The sequence below is a fragment of the Diceros bicornis genome, chromosome 25 (assembly GCF_020826845.1).
Source record: "Diceros bicornis minor isolate mBicDic1 chromosome 25, mDicBic1.mat.cur, whole genome shotgun sequence".
Taxonomy (NCBI): Eukaryota; Metazoa; Chordata; class Mammalia; order Perissodactyla; family Rhinocerotidae; genus Diceros; species Diceros bicornis.
The window spans coordinates 26228266-26250838 of NC_080764.1; the positions used below are offsets into that span (position 1 = coordinate 26228266).

At 45.0% G+C, this 22573-nt stretch overlaps 1 protein-coding gene across 2 annotated transcripts in view; it reads right to left on the minus strand.

Moving 5' to 3' along the window:
• ELK3 (ETS transcription factor ELK3) overlaps positions 1 to 22573 on the minus strand; it is a 66896-nt gene that overhangs the window by 31798 nt on the left and 12525 nt on the right. Inside the window, exon 2 of one of the 2 annotated variants that reach the window (XM_058568610.1) lies at positions 8229 to 8437. The exons of the other annotated variant lie outside the window; for it this stretch is intronic. Coding sequence (XP_058424593.1) covers positions 8229 to 8435 — 207 coding nt within the window. The 5' untranslated portion in view covers positions 8436 to 8437. The remainder of the gene's footprint in view (positions 1 to 8228; positions 8438 to 22573) is intronic. 2 annotated transcript variants of the gene reach the window in all.

A 22573-nucleotide genomic window follows, 5' to 3' on the forward strand; every position in this document is an offset into this window, starting at 1 on the left:
TGGGGAGGCACACAGGCAGAGGGGTGCCGTGCTCTGAGCTGGCTTCCCTTAGGAAGCATCATCTGGACACATAGTGAAGGGTGTTCTGGGGCCTCCAGAACCACCGCCTCACATTTTCAGCTGGCTCAGACAATGCTGCAGCAGTTTTTCCATTGTTATGTTGAACAACAAATTTTGGAGGCTGGTCTCCTCTCTGTCAGCCCTGTGTTACTAACCAGCGATATTAGGAATATGGGATTAGAGTTGGGGCCCATGGCTCTGCACCTGTGTGATCCTCCAGCTTCACAATCCTGAGCATGGACCTTGGGGCCAAGGCTCCTAGGAGGAAAGCCCTGCCGCTTACCAGCTGCTTCATTTTGGATCTGTTCCTTAACCTCTCAGACTCAGTATCCTCACCTCTAAAATGGGCCCATTACCGACTGTGGCGATAGGCATTTCACGTGTTAAAAAATGAGTTGATAACTATAAAAATATCTAGCACAGTACCTGGCTTAAGACAAAATTCTCCATCCTCGTGAGCTTCCCCTCCTTATATCACAAATTTGGGGTAGAAACTGAGATAAACTGTCATTGGAGCCCAGGCAGGAGGTGGGGAGGAGGCCGTACAGAGGAGCAGCTGGGCCGGTGGGTGGATGGTGGGCGGTGGGTGGTATGATGGGAATGTTAGGAGTTTTGTCAGTTTGTCTACACAACCACTAAATTTTCCTGCAGCAGAAGCAGGAACGCTCACGCCAGCAAACCAGTGTGGGCTTGGGCAGCGGCCTGACGTCAGCAGACTTGGCCAGGCTGCCAGAGCATTGGCAGCCGAGCGCCGAGCACAGCAGCCTCATCAACACTGCCTTGAAAGTACTCCCAAGACTCCGGTGTTTCTTAGCAACTGCCCTATTTGGGGGAACACTGAGTGCCACAGGGAAGCTGGCTTGGAAGCATGTGCAAGACATGCAGTACCCCCAATCAACATGCAATGTCCCCCCTGCAGCCCAGCTCGCTCATGCCAGCTGCCATCTCCCAGGGCCATGTGACCAGACTGGAAGACCTCCATGAGGCAATCAGCTACCCCACAGGTCTCTAGGCAGCTTCCAGGACCAAAAGCTTGCAGAGAGGCCCTGGTTATTTTTGCAGCCTGCAGGCAAAGCCCAGTTGCCATCTGTTGTACTTCAAACCATCTGAGCGGCTGACACGACACGAAGGGAAAAAAAAGACACCCAACAAAACACAGCAAGCCCTCAACACTCACACCCAGGGCTGGGCACCAAGGGTACCTCCAATACACAAAACACTCCCAAATGGAGTCTAGGATACATGGGTCTTCTGTGAAATTCTGCAACCGAAAAAGGTGTTCTAGAAAGTTCCAGGATATAAATGCTTGCTGGACTTTTGTTCCTTCTCCACTTGGACAGACAATACATCATTTTATCTCCGCAAAATTTATTTTGGAGAATTAAATAATTCCGCCAGGGCCAGGCTTCTTGGCACAGGCAGTCGATCTCAGATATGTATTATTAATATGAACATTTTCCTGTCGTGATTGCACACCCAATTTAAAATGAATTATCCAATTAAATTAAGAAGGTGATGCATTCTACTTCCAGGAATATGTTTCCAATGACTCTGTCTTGCCTGCTCTCCCCTACATCCCTTCCAATTAAGTAAAGACTGTTCGGTACGTTGTGAGGATAAGCGAGGATGTTGCCGTGGAGACGGGAGGATTTTTCACCATATCACCACTTCAATCTCCTGATGAGAAGGGAGCTGGCAACGCATTCAGCCTCCCCCGGGGGTGAGTGCTCACCGCCAAAAACAACAAGGACAAGAGTTCTGTTGGGCAGAAAAGGATGAGGGATTGTGTAAGCGTCCACGTCTCCTTCTGCAGCAACCGAGGGAGTCTGGGTTCAGCTTCCCATGAGCAGAAGACAGTTGCCCGGTGTATGCAAGTGGCAGACTTTGCCATCTTCCTCCTCCATCCCCGGCAGTTCTGGAGAGGAGCACGCAGGCCCTGAGCTGAGGGTGTGACAGCGCCAACTCAGCCAGCAGAGAGAAACTGACTTGTGGTAACTGGCCAAAAAGATCAGGGCTGCGGGGTCGGACTGTGACACGATCAATGCCAAGAAGAGTAAGAAGAGACAGATTTTATTTCCCGAATGCGAATCTGATCATGGCACTCTCTGGCTTGCACCGTTTCATGAGCTCTCTGTTGCTCTTGCCATAAAGTTCCAACTCTTAAGCATGATACACTCTGTGTTCCATTTCCCACTCGCTCTTCCAACCGTCTCTCTCCCGCATCCCCTAAATAAATACTCGGTGCTTGAAAAAGTCAAACTCTTTCACGCCTCCTTGTCTTTGCACATGCTGTTCCCTTTCTCAGTATATCCCTTCCCATTTTTCAGCCTTGTAAACGCCTTCTCTTTCCTGCGGACCCAGATCAGGTGTCTTGAGCTCTAGTGGCCTTCTCTCCACCTTTACTTCCCTCCTCCTCTCTCCTGGAAGACGCTGCTCTCATGGCCACGCCAGCACTTTACACAACGTGCTCTATCACAACTGGTTTGCATGTCTGTCTCCCCGACCAGCTGCGGAGCCACTCAAGGGGAAGGGGTACATTTTTGAAGGAATGGCTGAATGATGGGAGAAAAGGCAGAGGTGAGAGAACTGGGCCTTGTCAACTGGCGACGGATGTGTAACTAAACACCACCCAGAACTTACTCAAGAAGTGAATACATGCTGTGAATCCCAGTGATTCCTCATGCCCCTCAGACTTGGGCCCATATGTGGGCAGTTATGAGGTCAGTGCTCCAGGCATCAGCCCCTCTCTTCTCCACCCCAAGATGAGAGATTTAAAAACCAAGTCTGTCCAATGTTGTTAAGGAGTGAAAAAGAGTTGTAAACTTATTAGTAAATAAAATCTCTGAAAGTGAGCTTTATTATTAATCAAGTTATAAAAGTACCTCCTAGAAGACTCAGTTTAAATCTAAGGGGAAAAAAACAAACCCTACCCCCAAATTCAAGCCTTCAGAACAACAAAGATACATCCGTCTCGTAGGGCTTACAGCGAGACTGAGGAGAAGAGGCTGTTTGGTGGGGGCACTGTGGAATGCCCAGGCATGAACTAAATGTCTCGTCCAGGTCTCTGTCAGCTCTGGTGTCTGCCCCTCACAGGTTCGGACACAGGCGTCCTCCCATTACCTGCATGTTTCCAGGCTGAACAGGGGCCTCCAGAGCCTTTATTCCGAGCCTGGGGAATAAAGCATGCCACGTCCTGGACTGGGCATCACTCCTTTCTTGGGATTCTAACTGGGTTTGCCCAGCAGCCTCTTCAAAAGTTTTAATGGGGGAAGTAGGTCGTTGGCAGTGCTGGGTTGCAAAACCCTGACCATCCAGCCTTCCCTTGTGCGTGTAAAATGGGCAATGCACAGAAAGGCAGACGAAGTAAGGAACCTCAGGGGCCGATGCCGGATCTCAGCCGTTGCTAATCCAGGATGGAGCCATCAGGGTTGGCTTTTCTTCCCCTCTAAGTCATTCATTAAAATCGTCTGCTCTTCCAGAGCAGGGAACTGCTGAATTCCCAAAGACTCTGAATCCCTCCAAGGCAGGTCTCCTTTTCTTCACCTTTGTTTCCACCCCAGGGACCCAGCATGGTGCCTGGCACATGGTGGGCACACCGTGACATGTCTCTCATAGAATCCGGTTTCATAGCTGCTGTGGAATCTAGCCGCTGTCCATGTCATGGGGAGCAGTGTTCCTTTAGGATTTGTTCAATCAAACCATCATCTCTAAGGTTCTCCCTTTGTGTGTCATTTTGAAAATTCTAAATGAAAATGCAAAATTCTCGATGAAAGCCCAGAAGTGTCTGAAATATATGATGTGATTTGCAATATGTCCCCCAAAAAGAATGGTTGAAGTCCTAACCCCCAGTACCTGAGAATGTGACCTTATTTGGAAGTAGGGTCCTTGCAGATGTAATCAATTTAAGATGAGGTCATTAGGATGGTCCTTAATCCAGTAGACCTGGTGTCATTATAAGAGGGAAATTTGGACACAGAGACACACAGGGAGAACGCCAGGTGACTACAAAGGCAGAGACTGGAGTGATGCAGCCACAAGCCAAGAACACCAAGGATCAACAGCCCCCACCAGAAGCTAGGAAGAGGCAAGAAAGGATTCTACCCAGAGTCTCAGAAGGGAACATGGCCTGCTGACACCTGGATTTCAGACTTCTGGCCTCCAGCACTGTGAGAGAATACCTTTCTGCTGTTTTACGCCACACACTTTGTGGTAATTCGTTACAATAGCCCTAGGAAACTACTATAGTACAATCACCAAAAGGCAGGGACTGTTTGGGTAGTTTCAGCACACTTATTCAACGTCAACTTTTTATATCAGTGATTGGTGTTGGGGTAGTGTCCACATCATTATGAGCCATTTGCTCATGCATTTCACATTTACTGAGCAACTAATCTGTGCCAGACCCCGTGCAAGGTACCAGAGCAACAAACGTGGGGAAGCCACCACGGTGAAGACAGTTTTGTGAGGAAGACGGCTATATAACAGGGAGCCCAGGGAAGATGGAGACTCGCCCCAGCTGGCGGTGCAGAGAGATGTAGGTGTGTTGATTCAGAGGGGCGAGGGAGAGGCATTTGAATATCAAAGCATCTTAGTAGTTGAATTTTCAGAACAGCCTAAATATAGAAAAATAGGCAATGGGGTAAAGAAATTGCGGTCGTCCTTCTTCAGTCGTTAAGAAGTACGACAACATGCTCCTGATAGCTCAGAGGTGAGGAGAGCCATTACAGCTCTGTGCGGGCTCATGCAGGAAGGTAGTACGAAGCTCCTAATTTTCTCCTTTGCACCCATTTGAATTTTTCGGGTTAGTGACAAGGAAAATATTATCTGTATTATTACTCTGGCTAATCCTCTGTAGCACCTAATGTGTTTGGGCACTGTTCTCAGCACTGACCATGTGTTAATTCAACTAATCCCCCCCATAACCCCATGGTGTGGACTCTACTAGTATACCCATTTTACAGAAGAGGAAGCTGAGACCCAGAGAGATTAGGCCAAGCACCCACAGTCATGGAGCTGGATTCAGACAATCTAGCCCAGAGTTCATGCTATTAACCCCGTCGCTATGATAATCGGAGGCGGGGGCATGTTTTGGAGAACAATGATTGAAGGTCCTCAGCCCCAACCTGACACCATTAGCCCATACGTTATTCTCCTCTGATGCCTTCTGCAAAGTTTTACATGCATTTTCCACTTTTTTTCTCTGCCCATTTCCAAGATTCTGGAATGAGCTAAAAATATAACATATAACATATAAAAATAATGATATTCTTATGCTTGTCCACTCTAGCAGGAAAATTTCCCTATTAGGACAAACTAAGGGATGTGCAGTTTCAGCTGAGAGTGAAGAGACGATGGCTAGCAAAGAACAGAAAAGACACCAGGAAAGAGGAACGCAGCAGCCCTCAAGATAGGGAGTCACCTAATTCCCGCCACCTGCAGAGCAGGCTCTGGGTATGCGTCAGTGGGAGGAGGGACGGTGGGGGGAGGGAGGAGAGGGGAAGAGGGGGAGGAGGAGAGGGGGGGAGGGGACAAGGGGAGGGGAGGAGGAGGACACTGAGTGGCAGGCAGGGCGACACTGAGTGCTGGGGAACCATGAGAAAGGCGTACGGTACAGGGTGGGCACAAGGGGTGTCCGCAGGGCCAGGGACTTCACATTCACAAAGACCCTCCTCCAGTCTGCCTCTCAGGTGAGAGACCAAACCATTTAAGACTGCCACTTCAAAAATGGTCAGATATTGGCAATTTCAGATGGTTCAACTTTTACAGAGTAACATGGGCAAAACCGAAAGAAATGCTCATAGTAAAAAGTAAAACATAGTATAATTCTTGTAACCTTCTTCTGCCATTTCTCCTTCCTCCTCCCTCTCCCCCTCCCCTCTCCATCTCCCTCTTGCCCTACTCCTCTCTTCTCCTTCATCCTCCTCCCCCTCTCCTCCCTCCTATTCTTTTCACTTAAAACTACGCTAGGAGTCTAATGATCACTCTTACTCATCACTCGAGAACATTTCATGAGAAAGACTCAAACAGCCGGGTGTACGCGCATGTGTACTGTGTGGACGCGCATGTATATTGTCTAAGCGTGTATGTGTATTGTGTGGACGCGCATAGGTATTGTGTACACGTGTCGAAGGAAAGACGTAAGACAGCTTTAGGTGGCCAAGCCTGCATGGCACGCTGGACAAGCGCTGCTCTTGCCCTCACTGTTAGTGCCAGCTGGCTGCTCAGGGCCCGGTGGCCAGACCTCAAGCTCAGCCCCAGCAGGAGAGGGAAGGGACAACCACCACAGCCGGCAGGCCACATTGGCCACTCGGACCCTGGGCCTTGGGCTCAACCTGAAGCCCAGCACATGCCAGATTTTTCAGTGCTGCAACTCTTGATAATAGACAAAAATTTCTAAGGTTGCCATACCCTTTGTGCTGCCTGAGTGCCTACCTGGAACTCAGGTGTTCAGAGGCAAAGGAAATGAATGGCTCAGAAGGTAGGGCGTGTCCGGTCTGGCCAGGAACTAGGCATCCTGGCTCTGCGGGGGGGGGGGCGCAGGTTTCCCATCAAGGCCCCCACATCCTCATCTGTCAAAGGAGGAGCGGCCAGCAGGACTGTCTCACAGGGCTGCAGTGGTTTAGAGGAGGGTGGGGAGGGGACAGCGCCTCAGACGCAGAAAGTACCAAACGTGCTAGGTGACTGCAGGCTCTGAGACTGCTTTCCTAGAGAGTTGAAAAATCTGCCCAGGGAGACCAGGTGTGGTCTGAGCAGCAATGGCTTTGCCAGTCTTTTGAGGAGTCGTGTCCAGTCCTCCCCACGTGAAGAGGGGAAACTGAGTCACAGACACTGAGGCAGGACTCCCTTCCTTTGATATCTTGATTTAAAACAATGAAATTACTTTTTTTTTTAAGTCTCAAAGCCTAGTTTTTAGGCACCCTGCCAGCAGGGAAGATGACTGTTTTCCTTCAGAGGGCTCCAATTCCCATTGTGTAACTTAGAACCTGAGGAAAACGCAAAACAATAAACCATCTGCGAGGCAGCACTCAGACAGTGCAATTTACAAGAAGTGCTTTCACATCTTCGTAGGACTCTGCATTAAGCCAGGATTAATTAATTGCTACATTAGAGGAAAGCACCTTTAACACTTCAATGACATAATCATATGCAATTACGATCATATAAAGGAACTCTTTATAATTAATGATGCCTCCACTTCCTGAAATGTGTAATCCTTCTGTCTCGAATTCCAAAGAGGCTGGCAGAAGGAAGGCACTTAAATACAGATCAGGAACTAATATTGAAATTAGTGTTTAATTCACCTTTCAATGTGAACAGTAAAACCAGAACAAAAGCTCACCCTCATTAGGACTATGAGGCTAAATATTCAGCAACAACAGATCCACACAGAAATGGTCAATAATTACAGGCCCGAAATGATGACCCCGAAATGGCAATAATTTTACCCTACCAGGCACATGAACTGCTTTTCCAGAAATGCATTAAAACTCACCCCAACTGTCCTGGTTTTGGCAAGTATGCTGTGTTATCACTTAACAAAGCACTCTGACTCATCTCGGTGACTTAAAAAGGAAAATGGTGTTTTTTTTTTTTTAATTAAGGAAGTTTCCCATGAAGCCATGGAGTAGCTCACTCAGGTACCAAGCATTGTTCTAAGTGCTTAACATGTAACAGCTCGTTTAGTCTTCCCAACAACCCTGAGATGGTACTATCATGATTCCCATTTTATAAATGGGGACACTGAGGTGATCAATTGTTAAATAACTTGCCCAAGCTCCCATTCCCCAGGAAAGGCTCGTTTGAGGGAACTACACACCAGACGGGATCAACAGACTTTCTAGATTTTCACATTCCTTCTGTCACTCAAGCAACTAACCATGAGGGAAGCCCCCGAACCTCCCCGCATCTAATTTCTGTTGTTAGCAAAGTTCTGCAGCAACTGCAGAGGAAAATGCAGAGGGAATAAAATATGACCCACAGGAACACCCAAAGGGCTTCCAGAAAAATATATATAGCACAGTTTTTCTCAAAAAAAAAAACAAACCCTGCATAAATAGCCTCTATTTGATTTTCTAATGTGCTTCACAGTAACACTGTGACCTGCTGTCATGAAGGAAACGTGCGGGCGGTGCCCCCCTCCCGACAGCCCCCTGGAAGGCAGGGTTTACCTTGTCGTAATAGTATCGCAGGGCCCTGCTCAGCTTATCGTAGTTCATGTTTGTTTTGTTTTTTCGGAGTCCCCACAGTTTGGCCACTTCTTCTGCTTTGAGGAGCTTGAATTCACCATCGTTGGAGGTCCAGCAGATCAGGTGCTCATGCTTCTGGTCCAGCAGCAACTGTAAGAGGAACTGCCACAGGGTGATTGCACTCTCCATACCTGGGGGGGAAGGGGCAGGCAGAGGCGTCAGTGCAGATGCCAGGTCAGCGGGAGGGGGCTTCGGGGGGTGCCTCAGCTCCCCCAGCCCTCCCCCAGTGAACCTAACCAAGTCGCTTTCCCGTCCCGTCTCGGCAGGCCACTGAATCAGGTGCCTTCTGGGTGCATCTTTGTAAACAGCCACGATTCACAAATACAGGGAAGCCCTCTGATCCTCGTATTGGCCACACACATCCCTGCAGGTGACAAGGTTGCATCGGGAATAACGTGAAAAAAATGACCAAGGAAGTGCCCTCTTGTAGAATTAGTCCCCATTGACACGATTGCCCACTGCACACTAGTGTCTGTTCCCGCCGTCCTATCACCTCCTCTGCTGGTCAGTCTCTAGTCCACTATTTGCTGAGAAAAGCTGGACCCCACGATAAGCACAGGCAGTTTCCCAACTCCAGACACCTGAGGACTGTCAAGGCAATGGGTACTGATTCTAAAAATAATAGCAATAATAATAATAATCCATTTGTCTTATTGACATTCCTTAAATTAGGAAAGAAGAGGCGGCTGGGCTGGCCTCAGAAGCCTCACTGCAGATCAATATCCTGATTGCACATGTGAAGTGCCCTGGGTTTTGACCTGGGTAGGATGGAGGTGAGACTCCAGTGCTGGGTTGAGGGAGCCAGGGGCGACCAGAGGACGGAAAACTTGCTTCTGGAGCAGAGAGAAGCTTCAGAGCCAAGCTGTGCGGTGGGGACAAGGCCAGAGAGAACTAAGGATCTTCCCCGAGATAGCAAGGAGGAGATGCTGAAGTCCTGGGGGGCAGCCAGGGGCAACGGGAACAAGGGGGCGGTGAGAAAGATGCTCGACTCCAGGAGACCCTAAGTGCCTTGGGAGAGTTATTCATACCAATATTTTCGTCAACTCCACAACTGCTCTCAGGCATTCCTCTTAAAGGGGCAGCTTTCAGACTGACAAATTACTTTTCTCCCTCTCCACCCGGGAATGGATGTGAAAATACCCGCCCTCCAGTAAGTATTAATTTCCTTATTCCCTTTCACATGTTTAGCCAAAAGAACACATTTTATTGTTTCTCTGAGCAACATGGGCTTCTGAGTTAAAGGAAAGCAGATTAGGAATGTTCCTCAAATACCCACAGGGCATTTTATTTATGGCTCTTTAATGGAGATATTCTTTACAGAAATCAATCTTCACCACAATGGCCACTCAGTCTGTAAGATAGTAAATCATTTCATTGTTGGATCAAAACCACCCTCGCATCTCAAGAGTCTTGTAAACACAACTGCTGGGATACACAGCAGCTTGCTGGCTCCAACTCCTAACGCGAACCACCCTTCCAATTATTTGAGGATGAGCCACAAACTTTCTTCTCACATTGGCACTAAGAATTGCTAACAGTTGTCTCAAATTCTTGGGTGTTTTCTTGGCCAAACACTTCAGACAGTAACCTTTATAATATCTTTGACACTTTAAGTGGATGTTCAAAGGAAACTGCTCCCAAGGGCGGAAGGCTGCCAGCGGGTTTGCAGGTCTGGAAGGAAGGGATTGCTGGGCCCATGGCTCACAGGTCAGGTAGGAAAGTGGTCAGCCACCTGCACCTCTCCCACATCTAACTGACCTGAACCATCATGTTCCAGATGGGACAACAGAAACATCACCGTGTATTTGATACTTAGTGCTTCTACCACCCAGGACTCCTCGGAGCTTGCTTCTGGAATCCCTTCTCATGGCCTTCCAACCCGTCTACCAGAGCCATATGCTCTGAGCATAACTTTTGAGGACCCACGTGGTAGACAGGATAAATGCTCTCCATCCTTCAGTACCTCCCTCATTCAAGTGACCATGCGGCAGGGCACTAGGGGACGGAGTACTTTTTCCCCACTCCCACTGAAATTTGGGCTTGGCCATGTGATCCAGTTTGGCCAATGGAACGCTGAGTAGAAGGGACAATGTGCCGACTCAGAGCCAAGGTCTAAGAGGCTTCACATGTTTGTACTTTTCCTCTTGTGCTGTTACTACCGTGAAGTAGTAACAGCACACATTTTGCTGCCCCAAAATGAGACATGTGGAGCCAACCTGAGCTCAACCCAAAGCCTGGAGCCAAATCCTACCACCCACAGTCTGAAGCAGCATCCTGAAGCCAACCCGTGAGAAAAATCAATGCTGTTGTAAGCTGGTGACTCGAGGGGCAGTTTCTTACGCAGCATCATTGCAGCACAAGTTGACTATTACAACACCCAATGTCTTTGCTTCAGAAAATTCTCTCTTTGCTGAGGTGTCAGTATCTCTACACTATAGAGCTTGGATTCACAATCATGGGGTGTATCTAGATGCAAAAAAGCATGCTATGAGATGCAGGGAGATTGGCTGATCATGTCTTTACTCAGAGGACTACAAGCAGGCCACGTGATGGCCATGGGTGCTATGGCCATGGCCTAAGACAAGGGTAGATGAAGGGGAAGGGGAAAGAGAAGAGAGATGTAAAAGAGTAGAAAGTGAAGAGGCAGAGGAACAAATGGTGGGGATGGGGAGCTCCAGATCAGGGGCCTCCCAGATTTCTGGAATAGAGGAACTGGGCCCAGGGAAGGCATGAAGCTATGAACTGGGAATCACAGAGGTGTCCCCAACAAACTCTTAGACTCCAGCAGAGCATGAGTGGTGACTGCATGGGCTGTGGAACATTCCCTTCCTTCCCCCTCACTTCTCCCACGCCGAGGTGTCACAGCCAGGCTACAACTGAGCATTGGAGAATTACTCAGACGGGTTAAGTGTGAGTAACACAGCTCCCCCGGAGGTGACTAACGCATCAAGCCACTCCTGCCTAAAGCTTGTCAAACCTAGTGCTGAGGCCCCTTCTCCTCCTCTCCTCGGCCACACCTCTACCCTGCTTGGTCCACCAGTTCCAATGATTGTGCAGTCACACAAATCTTTACTGATCGAAATCCCAGACACACATTGCTCAGAGACGAGTCTCAAAAATATTTCTCTGCGAGCTTATAATCGCATCTACAAACATCTGTCACCCCCTTCTACATTCGGCAGAAATAATTCTGGGATATAGTGAGACCCCAAGGCGGCCCTGGACCCTCCCACTCTCTTGGCTAGTGCCATCAGTGTGATTAAAATATGGGAGTACATGGGGGTGGAGCAGGCACAGGGGGGTAGTGGGCCACCAGCTGACATCTCTGCTGTGGTTCTCTCCATTCAAGAGCACCCCTTGTGTTTCTTTGATTTTAGTTCCAATCTTATTTTAATTATGATTAAATTAAGTCTCATCATTTACACAGCTGTTTTCACATACAATCATGCTTCCTGTTCTATCATACCTCTCTGCCAGCTACCAATTTTGCCCCCTCTGGGACACTGGAAAAGGAAAAGATTCTAACATTGTGACAGGGGACCACGCCCTTCCAACAAGCACCAACACCAAACATATTAGCAAATTCATCCAAATGAGTACCTCTCTCACTAGAAAAAAATTCAATTTTTTTCCCCTAAATTAACTTTTTCATGCCTAGAATCCTTAACGAAGTCCTATATCTTAACATCCTGGTACAATAAAGTCCAAATTATCTGGCTGCCATTATAAGGAATGTGAGTAATTCAGACAGCAAACTGTGGTTCTTATTAAATAAAAAGTTCAAGAAAGTGTTGATACTTGAGATGTATGTCTGATACATTATAATGCAAATGGAGGCCTGCTTTAAGTTAAAATGTTTCATCAGCCTAACCTCATTTAACCTATTTCTCACAACTCTCGGCTTAAAATACATAGAACACATGAAAGAAATGCTTTAAGTCCTTTAAAAATATTCCCCAAATCAAAATTTTTGCTAATTAGAAGATGCTTCTCTTTCTCCTTCCCCTGCCCAGACCTTATTTTGAATATATGAAACTTAGTTATTATAACGCCATTCTTTATGCAAAATCAGACTCTGCACCTTTATATTTAGGAAGATCAGTCCACTTTTGAAGGCATCACTGCTCTTACAGGAAGAGGTGCCCCCAGCATTTGACACTTTCTGTACTCCACTGACTTCGCCTCTATCTTGCCACCTGCAACCGACTGTCTCTCACCATTTCTACTGGAGCTAAAAAGACAACAGTCACAGAGGCTGCCAAGACCCACTTCCAGGCCTCTCCAGAGAACAAAGCTTCTTGCTATTTCCCCAATTGCTTCTTTTCCTCTGTAATTTATAGCCTAGATCTCCCCGCAGTGGAGTACAGTAGTTAGATCATTTAAAAGTTTGTCAAATTTGAATAATACACATACCTCCTTTTAAAGGAGTAGGGGAAAAAAATTAATAGGTTCCCAGTGTTGACAAACTATTTTCATTAAAATTTTTCTTATATTCTCTCTTCAACATAAACAACAAAAATGGATATAAGCTCCTTAAGATTTATAATTCTCATATAACAAACAGATGAAATTGACAAGTAAAACAGATTCCCCCCCCCAACTCGAATTAACTATTAATTTTACCTATGACAGATGCTGTTTTGTTGAAAGGTATCCAACACTCACAAAAAGGTTATGGCAATGACTGAGCCAACGTAGGTTCTTTTGAGTAAGATGTGTTTACACTACTAAACCCTATAAAGACTCAATTTTCTCCCCACTTCTTTCAATTTTTTTTCTGAGTGTCCATTTTATGCCAAGACACCATCTGGATACAGTCATACACCACTTAACGATGGGGATATGTTCTGAGAAATGTGTCATTAGATGATTTCATCATTGTGTGAACATCCTAGAGTGTACTTACACAAACCTTGATGGTATAGCCTACTACACACCTAGGCTACATGGTACTCATTTTATGGGACCACCGTTGTATATGCGGTCCATCCTTGACCATAACATCGTTATGCAGCTCATGATTGTATTTGGGACACATCAACGAACAAAAGAGATGAAGACTTCTGACCTCACGCAGCTTACATTCCAGTGGGAGAAGACAGGCCATAACCAACAAACATGACTATTAAATTACACAGCATGTTGGAAGAATAGTGCCATGGAAAAATGCAACCAGGGCAGGTTAGGTGGATGGGAGGCTGGGGTGCGTGAGCAGGAGAAGGTCATGGAAGACCTCCTGGAGAAGCTGAGAGTTGAGAAATTCCTTTGTTAAAGAACAATTTTCAAAATGAGTAAAATCATGACTCTCATACAGATGTAAAAATGAAGATGTTCAAGATTTTATTTTACTCATTAATCAAAGAGGGATCTAGGCAGATGTTATCACAAGTTCAAAAAAGAATCCGAATAACAGAGGCATTTATAGAGTAGGAATATCGAAATGAATGCACAAATTGGAGACAAAACTGAGGGTGGGAGAGGAGTCAACTGAGCACAATAAGATAGAGCAGAATTTGCATATCTATAGACAAGTATTATTTTGCTATCAATAGTTATCAATATTTAACAGGGTTGTAAAATAGCTTCCACAAAATCAGAATCTCATCATGCAGAGGGGTCTTCTCTAGAGTCTAGATGATGCACAGTTTTTCACTGAAACACAATTATTTTCTACAACTTGCAGCAGGTGAGCAAGGCAACCACTTGTATCTATTTGGAAGGCTCCACAGTGGGTGAGAGCAGATGCTGAAGCCAGACTAGGGTTCAAATCAAGCACTGGTCCTCTCTGGCTGTGGGACTTTGGATAAGTTACTTAACTTTTCTGTGCCTCAATATCCTCATAAGTAAAATGGGGATGATGATGAAAAAATAAAAGTATCTCCTTTACAGGGCTGTTGTCAGGATTACATGAGTTACTAATAATGCACTTAAACTATATACCTAGTACATAATAACTGTTATTCAAACGATTACTATTATTTTTTAAGCAACAGGGAAAACTCTTCTTAGAGCATGTTGTGAGGTCATTTGGCCTTCACCTTGCTCAAGAGCATCATTAAGATACTGTATCCACCTTGGTTCTTTGTTCATTAGGCAATGACCCCAAAACAGGCCCTGAAATCCAGGGAGAATCTTCAGCTATTCGGTGACGGTTGTTTATAAGGTGACTTGGAATGTGCTTATATTTATTTTTTTAAACTATCATCAAAAATGAAAGAACAAAATTTTTAGAAATTCTTGCAGAAAACTCAGATCCCAGAGCACAAATTCTCTGCCTCCAGCTTAAGAAACACTGGTTAAAAATGCTCGCCTGAGCCCTACAAGCTGCTGGGACTCCAGCAAAGATGGCCCTGAGGTGCTCACACTTCCCTTGGGGCGGGTTCTGTTCCCATTTCTCTGGTGCCCCTGGAGCAGGGGAAGGGAGTCAAGTAGATGAGAGGTGTTGGGTCAGAAAGAGAAAACAGAAGTGTTCGAAAATGACAACCAAGGGACAGCTATGACAACAATGCTCACGACTGCTGAAGATGGAGCCCACATGGGTATGTTCCCCAGGCGGGCGGTCAGGGCAACAGATGCATAGTAGAGAGGGCGGGGGTGGCCTGAGAGGAGTGTGTCCACTAGCACAGAGGGAAGAGACACTTAGGCGGACTCTGAATGGCTACTTTCCACCCTCAATCTGTGTTTTCAACTCTTTGTTTTTAAAGAATGCAAATAGTATCCTTGATTCATTCTGTAATCGGGATGGAGCCTCAAAGAGAAGGATGCTGTGGATGGCTGTATGGATCACTCTCATTATCCCTGGCGCCGCCCTCTGTCTACTCGAGAGCCATCAGGCCACGTGGCACTATCACAGTGTCAGCATCTCGAATTCTCTCCCTTGGGTCAAGGGTACTAGCCATCAATCTCCAGGGCACACTAACTAACACCAGGCACACTTCCTCTGACCACTAGGGGTCTAATGAACACCCTGCATGAACGATGTGAAACCTGCTCCCTCCCCAGGGGTGGTAAACAAGACCAACACTCACAAAACAGGGTGAGAGCAGTAAAAGGCAGTAATCACCCTGATGCTGTATCAGGGGCTCAAACAATAAGTACACGGGCAGGACAGAGAAGATCAAGAAGCCACCCCAGCTGCTCCCAAACGGCAGTAATTTACACGCACACACGTGCGAACACACTCATGCCAGGGGTCCTCTTAGTACTCATCAGAGTCTGTCTCGCAGTGTTAGTCTTTCATTAATTAATCTGTCTTTTCCAATTATAAGCTTTATCTTTATCTTCTCTGTACATGTTGGGTATTATTTATTAAGCCTTTACCATATACCAAGCACTTTCCTTGCATTATCTCATTTAATTCTCACAACAGCCCTATGAGTTAAAATTACCATTACTATTCCCATTTTGCAGATGAAGAAATTGAGGCCCAATTATGGAAGAGCAGGGGCCCCCTAGAACAGTCTACTCAACATGTGGCTAACATACCAGTGCAAACTGTTGGTCACCAGTCCGTGATGAGATAAGTACAGAAGTTGAGAGTCAGTATATAGCAACTTCTATTGCAATTTGTCCTTGTCACCACACACATCCAAGTACGTGACCAGTACGCTCATCTTGTTGGCACAAGCTATGGACTAGTCAGAAACATGCAGCACGACCATGCTAAAATGTGTCATAGTCAAGGTTAGTTTTTCAACTGTAACCCAAGAGTGTATAAAAATCTAGAATTCATTGATTTCATTAAAAGATTATTTAAATGTAACTATAACTTTATAGGATACATGGTTGGAACTGGCAACTAATGAAGGATTGAAGGTAAATTTTAACATGCAGTAATACTTGCTTCATTTTAGATGAAAGTTAAAAAATTAACATCCCAAGTTTGTTGCAAGGGGTTTAAGAATCTCTTCTTCCAGTCTCGCCAACACACTTCTGTGAGGATGGCTTCTCTTGGGTGTAATTAAGAAACAAAACACAGAAAGAGTTTATACACACCATCTCCTGCAAGTAGCATTGTTGTATCCAACCCAGATTAAATTCATTAGTCAGCAAGAAGCAAACTCTTTGCTACATTAAAAGTGAAGTATTGACAAATATGGTGTTTGTTTAAGGTGTGCTTATAGGCATATAATATGGGAATCTCTATTTCACTTATAACTTTTTTATTTGGTTAAAATTACTGAATGACAAAAAGTTATCAGTAATAATAGTTATCTTCTATATTAATTGCCTTTATATGCATTTTCAATGAATATGTAGGTTTTGTAATTATTTTCCCCATTACGTTTATTAAAATGTAATTTTATGCCTGTTAAATCTATAATAAATTGGGGCATGTATTTTATCTTTGTCTTTTATTTTCCTAGTAATTTATTTTTATTTTATTCCCCAAATATAACACAATGTGTTACAAATCTTAAAAACTAGTCCTTTTCGGGGCCGGCCCGGTGGCGCAAGCGGTTAAGTGCGCGCGCTCCTCTGCGGCGGCCCGGGGTTCGCTGGTTCGGATCCCGGGCGCGCACCGACGCACTGCTTGGCAAGCCATGCTGTGGCGGCGTCCCATATAAAGTGGAGGAAGATGGGCACAGATGTTAGCCCAGGGCCGTCTTCCTCAGCAAAAAAAAAAAAAAAAAAAAGAGGAGGATTGGCGGATGTTAGCACAGGGCTGATCTCCTCACAAAAAAAAAAAAAAAAAAAAAAAAAAACTAGTCCTTTTCCACAGGGTTTGCAAAGCCCTGTTCTCGAATGTGGGCGCCGTGAGCACCGACCTTTGTTTGCTTGCTGATGCATCCCCAGCTCTGAGATCAATGCAAGTCACAGGAGGCACCCAAAAAACATCTGTCAAATATATGAACGAATAAATAAATCTGAGGTTAGCACATACCACAGCCTGTGCCCTTAACCGCTGGGTAATACTGCCTCCACCAAATGCATGGACCACGCATTCGCATTAGGGTCAAGCTACTTGGAGAAGACTTTCTAGAGGAGTGAGCTTGGGCATAGCCTTAAACTAAAGGGAAAGAGGGAAAACTGCAAAAGGGAATGAGGAGAGAGGCAGACGTTCCCCACAGCGGGCAGCAGGGGTGGGGGCAGCAAGGGCAGAAGCCAAAGCCGGAATCAGCATGGGGCCTGGGATGAAATGGACCCGCAACTTACCCAGAGACAACTGCCCACTTGACCCTGAAGAACAGAAGTCACCCAGTAGCAAGGGTTACCGCGCTCCTTCCAACTCCACAAGCCTCCAGCAGCCGCTGGGCTGATGGTAGTATTAGTTCTACCCCATGAAGCATCGAAGCATCGCTTGCCACCTGGAACCTGCGCCCCCGAGGCGGACTCACAATAATGCCTCAGGGACCATCACTTTGGACAAGTCTAGGAGTCCTAGAGATTTTGTATTTCTAATTTTGGGAATTTTTGATATAAAGAGGGTCGCCACAAAACCTGGACGTGCCCCTTGTGGGAGCCCCTTTTCAGGCTGCCTCCTTCCTCCTAGAAGCTGCTTTCCTCTTCTTGGAAGAGAGCATTCTTTCTGTCCGCCACAAGGTGGCGCCAGATGTCCTAATGTGAGATGGGGCTGCACAGACTGGATGCAAAGCATGAGGTTTTTTGCTTCCATTCTTAGAAGTTGAAATACCCACTTATTTGTTCTTCTTTCTATTGATGGCAACCTAACACTTCTCTTTGCATGTTCCTGGTTTCATTTTAAAAGTTACACTGAGGTGGGAAGTGAGGGGGACAGAATTATCTTTGATTTTCTAAAGCTTATATGTTGTGGGAACTGAAGAAATTAGCCCCCTCAAAAAAAAAATTAGTCAGAAATGAGAGAGCCCAAGGAAAGGAGAAAAACTGTGTAAGAAATAAAGTAGGTGCTCATAAGTACATGTCTTTTTGCTTCTTAAAACTTCTGTGGTTAGAGAAATGAGGATGAATCTGAACAGTTTGTACCAAAAATTCTCTTAGCTCAACACCCCTGTCCAGAGCAGCATCTACTAAGTGTTTCTGTACCATCATGTTATCAATGTCCAAGAGAAAGAGCAGAAGCCATTTCATTATATAAAACAAACCTTGTACTTAAGTCAAGGAATTGGAAAATAACAATTTGTATTATTTTAGGTCTGCAATAACTCAGCACAGAATAATTTTAAGGCATTAAGTAAATAAAGATAACATTTGGTAACTATACAGTCCATACCTGGTCTTTATTACTTTTGTCAGGTGGAACTAGGATTATTAAAATTTATTTTCAAAAGACATTTTAATTATCGTCAACCACTGCATGTAAAAAAATGCTAATCTGTGAGGCCAAGCTCATGTCCCCCAAAGCTCTTTTTACCTATTTGCAAATGTTTATATTCTCATTCATTCTGTGAATATCTCCAGATTGTCCATTTTTTAAAGAGCAACATTTAAACAACAGGAAAAGAGAGGGAAAGTAGCCATTGCTCAGCCTATTTATTTACCCTTTACAGTTAGCAATGTTTTGCAAATATGGTTTTGCAAATAACTCTTCGTCTGAGGAGGGGGGAAATCACTGACAGTCACTGTAATAACAACATACGCCATTTACGGTGTGTATGATCCACCCCTCTTTCCTTCTGAAACTCTGTGCTGTCTCTGGGAATATTCAAAGCAACTCAATTGGTTCGTTGGTGACTTTTATATGGGTGAATATCCTTTGGAAAAGTAAATGAATGGCTACATTAACTCCGGCTGGGAAAGTGTGTTTGAGCCATTCTACTTCCTCTCACATCCGTATATTCATGCCATTTCCCACCCCACCCTACCCCAGTGTTGCACAATCCAGCCCTATCTTATCCCGCATTTTCAGACTAGGCCCACATGGAGATGGGAAAGGGCCTCTTTTCACTGTAGGCTGCCTCACACGGGTGCCTCTTTGATCCCTCATTTGGCAATGTCCCAGAGCTTCCTAATGTTCCTGGTACAGAGTGTGTCCTTCCTGGGCTTAAAAAGTGGTTATCAATTCACAGGGTAAATAAATAATTGGTTGTCTCAGAAGCACACACCCATTTCTCTGTATCTCAAAGAGGCAAGTCAATTTGAAGGAGACGGTGTATGGGAAAAGCTCAGCCCAGTGCCGTGTACATTACAAGCCTTCAACAAGGCTTCCACAAACGGAGCTATTTATTGTTAGCCATCGTTTCATTAGCGTCAACCAGCAACTCCAATACAGCACTTAGCAAACAATAGGCATTCAATAAAAAGGAGTGCCGTGAATCTCAATTTCTCTGGATCTCAATTTCTTTACCCTTGAGGCGGGGACTGTAAGAGCTAGACTCTTCTATAATGCGCTCAAGAGACCAGGCATAGGATAATTTTATTTTTCTCTTTTTTTCCTCCAGAGAAAAATGGACTCGTCTACTTCTTTGGCATCTTCTGACTGCCTGAGCCCTGCGTCTCCCCACATGGCTCATCAGGTAGCCACACAAATAGTGTGCGACCTGTAGTCTTCGACATACACATCTCCATTTAGTCTCTTCTTTGAAAACATCAGACAAAACTTTATTGGGCAGTTAAAGGAACACAAGCCTGCTAGATCAAAGCAGCCAACTGGTCACCCAGCCTTCCCAAAGTGAGGCTGTAGTTCATTATAGCCACTCGGTTAACCACATCCACCTTCCTCGTATATCAACAGGCCCAGGAAACAGATTTAGAAGTCCTGGGCGTTGAGGGAAAATCTTTTCAGGTAACCAACTGTATTAAAAAAGCAGACCACGTCTTGAAAGATGAGTAGGGCTGTAAAAATCAGAGGTTCCTACAACCTGGGACAGTCCCCCGGGCCCCCTATATAGTCTCACGTGGAGGTACAGACTCTGCTGACAATGCTTTTTCTTTAAACAGACGAGTTGTTCCTTCCTAGACATTTTTGGACTAAAACCCAAACATTCACTTTCTTTGCAATTGTTTTTGTTGTCCGTGTCATTTGCGTGTATCTTAATTCTGGCTGGAAGCACGTTCCCCTTCAGTTCTCATACTTGGTAACATTCAGCTTCCTCTTCTTCTGCAGGTTGCAGGCAGGAAACTGGAAAATGGGCCACAGGAAACCTGGCCTCCTACATCTGTCCCACTTTGTAATTGCAGCTCTGGTTTCATTTTGCCTTGTGTGTCAGCTCTGTTTTAACCCTCAACACGACGGCAAACGCTGCTGTCTGAAAGAATGCCGCTATACTTATCGTCCAAGAAAACCCACTGAGACCTTTTTTTTTCTCCCTGGAGTAATTAACCCTATGAATTCAACAGGGAAAAAATACTAAGCAAATTCTCCTAACAGTAGTCATTGGGATCAAAAGAGTATGGAACAAGAAAAATGATTCTTTAGATGTGATACAGCTAGCAATAACTGCAATTTCAAGGCTAGTGAAAATTCAGACTATTTCATAATATTGTACACAGAAGTTATTTTAGATAAATATGACTACTAGTGGTCCAAGGCTGCCTGACGAATTTTAACTTGCAAGGCTTTGATAAATAACATATGAAAATAAGCTATAATCACATCTCATTATAATCTCTCTCATTACGATACTGTTTCAAATTATGTTTCTTAACAATATCACCAACTATTAGGTTGAACTGTGTAAAACTGTTATTTTTATGGGTCAGAAACAGTCAAATACCAGCAATCTCATATTGTCAACCTAAAACATATAATCACACACAGAGAATAGATACATACAGACACACACACACACACACACACACACACACACACACAGTCACATCCCCAGGGCAGTATCTTCTTCCTGCGTTTGGTCCATGGACCCTTTTGAGAATCTAAAATTCTCTAGGGAAAAAATACATTATTCTAAAATATACATAATTTCAGCAGGGTTTGTAAAACCCTAAAGATAATTCATAAATCCCAAATGAAGGGCCCCGTTCTAAAGGAAATGTTAGCTATATCCTCCCCCACCAGCAATATTGAGAATCTATAGAATTCTCAAGAATAGGGCTGATACCAAAAAAAAAAATCCATTAGTTCTTTATGTAGGAGCTTTTCCTTTTTAATGCTAACATTTCATGAGCATTGACTATGTACCAGGCATTGTGCTGAGTGCTTTACACACATTGTCTAAATTTAATACTCCATGAGGGAGTTGTGACTTAAAAAGGTGAAATAAGACGCTTACAGCCACAGGAGTCATACGAGCAAAGAGAGACTCCTATCCAGGGGCATCTGGCGCCAAAGCCCAGGTCCTTAATCACTACATACAGCCCCCCTAGCAGAGGCTTCATTTCTTATAGGCACACCTCACTGCTGCTAAGGGAAAAGTCTCATTTTAACTCAGAGGGCAATACAACATTCCCACTAGGAATCATATCGGGAAATTTCCTTGTTCGTTTCTGGCTTTGCCTCATCTGTGACTCCAGTTGTTCTAGTTGGGTTCTGTTTTAAGAATGAATCTTTGAACTCATCCCACGATCAATTTCCCTTTGAAAAAGATCTGTATATTGATTTAGATTCACACCAGGTTCATCCGACACTAAATAGCCAAAGTTGGCTCTCGGTTATAAAGACAGGATGTGAGAAGCTGTACCTTCTATAGCGTAGCTCCTCCTCAGCAGGAGAGACTCATCCTTCCACTCAGTGTGTGCACAGGATGGGGGAACGAGAGGATGATAGAAACTAACGCAGTGATCTAGCCTGGCCCCAGAGGGGCCCAAAACCTGCTCGAATCTCATGTAACAACGAAATGAGTCATGAGAAACACTTCACGTGTGAACAGGGACAGGCTGGGGACCCCAGTGAAACTGCACGACAGTACCTCGGGCGGCACCTAGCACCCAGCAGGGGCTCAAAATTTCTCCTTTAAAAACAAACACTTCTGGAGAAGCCCTGTTTCAGGTTCTAAGAAAGCAGTACTTGAGATTTCATGGAGGATCGCAATATGCACATGAAAAAAAACTTACTTAAAATCTCGCATTTTAAAACTTACTTAAAATCTTGCTGTCCTAAACTGGAGATTCAATTCAATGAGCTTCCTAATTTCCAGCGGGGGTTTTTTCCCCCACACTACCTTTGATTCTCATATTTCCTAGGCCTTTGAATGGAAAATCTTTTACCTAAATTTTTGTACTATTAATATTAATAAAATTTAATTCAATTCAATCCTGTGTGCAAAGGGAAAAGTTGGAATTCAGAACATACAAATTCTCATCGCAGCCGCGGCCTTAAAGAGTTTCGTGGTCTCAGACAGGGATGTAAACGTCTCTGTATTTCAACTTGTTTATCTGTACAACAGGAGTAA